The sequence below is a fragment of the Penaeus monodon genome, chromosome 18 (assembly GCF_015228065.2).
Source record: "Penaeus monodon isolate SGIC_2016 chromosome 18, NSTDA_Pmon_1, whole genome shotgun sequence".
Taxonomy (NCBI): domain Eukaryota; kingdom Metazoa; phylum Arthropoda; class Malacostraca; order Decapoda; family Penaeidae; genus Penaeus; species Penaeus monodon.
The window spans coordinates 9,130,922-9,135,921 of record NC_051403.1 but is presented as its reverse complement, the minus strand read 5'-3'; the positions used below and the strand labels follow the sequence as shown (position 1 = coordinate 9,135,921).

At 32.4% G+C, this 5,000-nt stretch overlaps 2 protein-coding genes across 2 annotated transcripts in view; both read right to left on the bottom strand.

Annotated features, from left to right (window-relative positions):
- The window catches only part of LOC119584218 (replication termination factor 2-like), a 4,449-nt gene extending 1,140 nt beyond the window's left edge, over window positions 1–3,309 (bottom strand). Inside the window, exons 1-2 of the mRNA XM_037932730.1 lie at window positions 3,136–3,309; window positions 75–675 (exon numbers count right to left, since the gene is read on the bottom strand). Coding sequence (XP_037788658.1) covers window positions 75–675; window positions 3,136–3,204 — 670 coding nt within the window. The 5' untranslated portion in view covers window positions 3,205–3,309. The remainder of the gene's footprint in view (window positions 1–74; window positions 676–3,135) is intronic.
- Window positions 3,310–4,337: 1,028 nt separating this feature from the next.
- LOC119584217 overlaps window positions 4,338–5,000 on the bottom strand; it is a 6,555-nt gene continuing 5,892 nt past the window's right edge. Inside the window, exon 4 of the mRNA XM_037932729.1 lies at window positions 4,338–5,000. This exon is cut by the window's right edge and continues 1,995 nt beyond it. The gene's annotated coding sequence lies outside the window, so the exon portion shown is untranslated.

The following is a 5,000-nucleotide window of genomic DNA, read 5'->3' as shown; positions in this document are numbered from 1 at the left end:
TAAGTTTCAGGGAAGATCTATAACCCGGAGCAAGAAAAAAAAGGACAACACCTAATGCTTCTCAATCCACTAACCTTCAGAGATCTTTGCAGCTTTCTTCCCCTTGCTGGTGCTTGCTGCCTCATCCTCCTCACCCTCTGCTGACCTCTTGGCCTCCTTCTTGGCCTTCTTGGCAGCCTTGGCAGCCACACGACGGGACAGCATACAAGCCCTGACTGCATCTTGCTCTTCCTCCAAAGGGTTGAGTGGCACCACATCCTCCTCGCTGTATGGTTTGCCACACTTGTGACAAACCTCAGACTTGACCTCCTTGAGAGCCCTCTCAGAGAGCACACAGCCACAGCTCCAAATGAAGGAGAAACGGTACTTGCCATTCATCTCAAGGGAAGTGACAGGGCAGATGTATTCGGCGGCCTGGTGGTCTGTGTAAGCATCACCCTTGTTTGCACCTTCTTGCTTGAAGCCAGGGTTTGGTGTCAGATTCAACTCTTTGATATCCTTCAAGCCCTTAATGTGTGACATGCTGGCATCTGTTGACCTGTCTAAGAGCCTGGTCAGGACCTCTTCTTTATTGTACAGGCGGCCCATTTCACATGCCACAATCGGGGCCTTCAGACGCGTCTGGGAAGCAGCACAGTGGCGCCATCTATAGAGACGTTCTGAGTCTTTGTCTTTCTGAAAGGAAAAGTTCAAATATCAACAGAACTACTTATAAATAACTTTTTCAATACATCACTCATGATTAAGACATAAAATACATATATCCATAAGAGAGAGAGAGAGAGAGAAAGAGAGAGAGAGAGAGAGAGAGAGAGAGAGAGAGAGAGAGAGAGAGAGAGAGAGAGGAGAGAGAGGAAGAGAGAGAGAGAAGTTGATTGAGTTTGGTGAGAGCAGAGAAGAGGGTATCGTGGATTTATTTGTCTGCTTAGTTTCACTGTGTAATGGCTGCTACTGCGAAACCGAATTTTGGTCTGGTGCCCATACCAAGATACTCCAGCAATTACAATTACCGGGCCTGGCTATATAAACCGAGACCCTCAGAATTTGAAGGGCCGTAACTGGTTACCACTTTTCCGCAGGTTATGTTTCTCAATTTCAAGAATTTCATTATACGTTTTCGACTGACTTGTATGATATAATTAATTAGAGATTAAGTAAATTGAGCATGAATTCTGAGATAGGTAGTTTATTCTGACTGTGGAACTATCAAATCAAGATTGTGGAATTGTAGAGAACCGAGAGAGAGATTCAATAGAAGCAAGGGAAATTTATTTTCTCTGAGTAAAAATTATAAAATAGACCCTTACTATAAAATCTGAAATTTGGTTACAAAGTACCAATTACCATAGATTATCAGCCTACCAATTCCTGATCCTATTATAATTTTGATTTAACCTACAAATTAAAGTTGGCGTACTTGTTGTGAAGCGTTTTCTGCAGTTTTGTTTCTCAATTTCAAGCAATTTCATTATAATTTTTACTTGTATATGTTATAAGTTAATTATATTTCAGTATATTTTACCCTGTAATTTCCCTGATATGCTTTATTTTCTATTCTGCTGTTGGAACTATCAAATCAATATTGTTGCCTGTATTTGTTATTGCACCAAACAAATTCATTATATATCTACAATACACATATATTTCTCTGAGGTAATAGTAATTTTCAATGGAAAATAGACACATTTTACTTAAAATGAATTACCAATCCATTTAGAATACGAGTTGTGCCTTCCTTTATTATCTTTCCTATCTGCATATTATTTCTTATACTGACAACTTCAACATTCTGTCCTCTACAAGAATATCATCTAATCCAACATCCGGTCTAAACTACAGTTGTGGTATATATTCCCTCATTCTGGACCCCTGTGGTAATATATGAGCCTATTTGGATAACTGATCCCAGTAATTAGCTCGCTGAAACCACATACCCTTATATGACAAGATCACCAAACTTTTTTTATGCTCCATTGATTGTCTGAATCATCTGTAATCACTACTTTTTGGTCACTGTATTGTCTTAAGAATAACCCAGAATTGACTAACATTGAAAACAATACATTTCTCACCGGCATTTGTCAAGCAATGGAGTCTACTGGCACTGTCAAAGTCCCAGTCGTGAAAACACGCATGCGCAAAAGATTATTGTAAAGAACTGTATTAACAATTGATAAAAAACAATAAAGGAAGTATAACAAAAAAAGAACATGCTAAAAAAAATAAACATGGAAAAGCAGACCCTCAGCTAGGCAAGTAGGGCAATTGGGCGGGTAAGGAAATGTGGTGATTGGCTAGGGAAACACAGCGATTAACTTGGGGAAACACAGGGATCAGAATGGTTAGGATATTTTAATCAGCGGTCTACACTATAAATTGTGCACTTGGAATGTGCTAGTCCATTCATTCATACCCCCTGTGAATTTTCTGCTAATGATTCTTGGCTCAGGTTTTAAATTTTTCCACTTTATCATTTAAATTACAATTCTTGGCTCGGGTTTTTCATTTTTCTACTTTATTTAACCTTTTTTTACTGATTATTAGTGATTTCCTCTATATTCATCCCCCTCTCAAAACCCCATGTTCCCCACAGGATCCCCCAAACGGTTGGCTGGAGATCGGGACATTGTCTCTGATGGATGTGGTCCTCTTGTTCTAATAACCAATTCTTCCATTACCTCCAATTACACATTGTCCTCCTTATTTTATGTAATTATGTCATCTTGTCCATTACAGGCAGAGCTTACCTTGTACCATATGGCTGTTTGAAACGGACACAAAATCGGGTTATCAACTACATATTAACATATTCACATGCAAATGCACACCTTGTGTTATTGACAGATGTTATTTTAGAAAAAAATTAAGATCATATATCTCAACCTCAGTACCTCCATTATACACAGTAGGTCACAATTATATACTCACAAGTCTGTTAATCTCCGTGATATTACTAACCATTTCTGGATACTTCTACATCTAAACTAGAGCAGATTTATAAGAAAATTTATCAAAAATTAATATCGTAACGTAAAAAAACGGATGATCAAAACAATAATTTCACACAAAAACTAAATGACCCTCGACCTCTATCTTCTCCTTCGCTTTTCTTTACAACTCACTCCATTACCATACCTGTTCTGGCTTCTTCTTGGTCTTGACTAACTCGTCTCGCCGAGGGATTGTTCCTCCATCACATCCCATGGTCTCTGCCCTTAGCACAAAATAAGAATATAAAAATTTTCACGCGTCCACTGAAGGTTTGTGTATGTAAACAAAAATCAGCTGATCAGCGCATGCGCAGTATATGGTATGGCCATCTTTCGGCGAGAGTTACAACTACAAATACAATGGCGGACTATTTAGATTTATAATTTTATCGTTATTATTGCTATTACTATTATATTATTATTATTATTATTATTATTATTATTATTATTATATTATTATTATTATTATTATTATTATTATTATCATTATCATTATTATTATTATTATTATCATTATCATTATTGTTATTATTATTGTTATTATCATTATTATTATTATTGCTATTGTTATTAAAATTAGTAGTAATAGTAGTAGTAGTAGTAGTAGTAGTAGTAGTAGTACATTGTTATTATTATCATTGTTATTATTAATCTTTATTTTTTTATGATTATTAAAAGAATTATTATTATCATTATTAATAGAATTATTATTATTATCATTATTATTTTTTTTTATAATAATAATAATAATTATTATTATTATCATTTATTATTATTATTATTGTTATTTTTGTTATTATTATCATCATCATCATCATCATCATCATCATCATCATCATCATCATCATCATCATCATCATCATCATCATCATCATCATCATCATCATCATCATCATTATCGTTATCAATAATACTATTATCATCATCATCATCATCATCATTATTATTATTATTATTATAAATTATTATTATTATTACTATTATTATTATTATTATCATTATTATTATTACATTATTATTATTATCATTACCATTTTCATTGCTATGACAACTAATAGTATCATAATTCTTATTCTTGTTAATTACAAAAAATTAAACCAGATGAAAATAAAATAATATTTGGACGTATGTCATTGCACACGAAAAAAAGGATTCTTATCACATTTAAACAATAACAATTTCATGAAAAAACAATTAACATATATATATATATTTTTTTTCTTCTTTTTTTTTTTTTTTTTCTTCTTCTTCTTCTTTCTTTCTTTCTTTCTTTCTTTTTTTCTTTCTTTCTTTCTTTTCTTTTCTTTTTTCTTTATGTCCTTATAGGAAACAGTGAAACAAAACACACAACCTAGACATTCTGTTTTTCATTTTATTACCTTTTGAATATCAAAATATGCTTGTTCCATAAAAAGTATAACTTCAAAATATACTTACATAAATATATATATACACACAGACACACACACACATATATATACTAAAATATCATTACAAAACTGTATTCACATCACTTCCGTTGCCTTTTGAGTTTTTCTTTCATAATATTGCTTCGCAGGATTATAAAATTATAAAATCTTCTTGTAAAACTAAAGAGAAAATATAGTAAATACAACTAACATATCTTACTTAACACAGGCAATCAGTTAATCAGCAGATAATAAAATCTATGATCTAATTCTCTAAATAAAAAAAAATAAATAAAGAATTGAAAAAATAAAAATAAATAATACATTAAATAAATAAATTCATGGCATAATGGCACTTCACTTTTACACAGAAAACTTGCAATAAATAAAAAGCTTATAAAAATGAATTCCAGGGTGCTCTGCAAAGTCATATTTGAACAGTGCAAAAGAGAACTTCCATAAAAAAGGTATGGGTGTACTTCCATTGATTTCTTTCAGTAAAACAAAATAATAATAAATAAATATATAAATAAATAAATAGGCAAAAAATACAGTATTGATAAAAAAGTATCTGAAACTCTTCAGTAGAAACAAAGGCTGA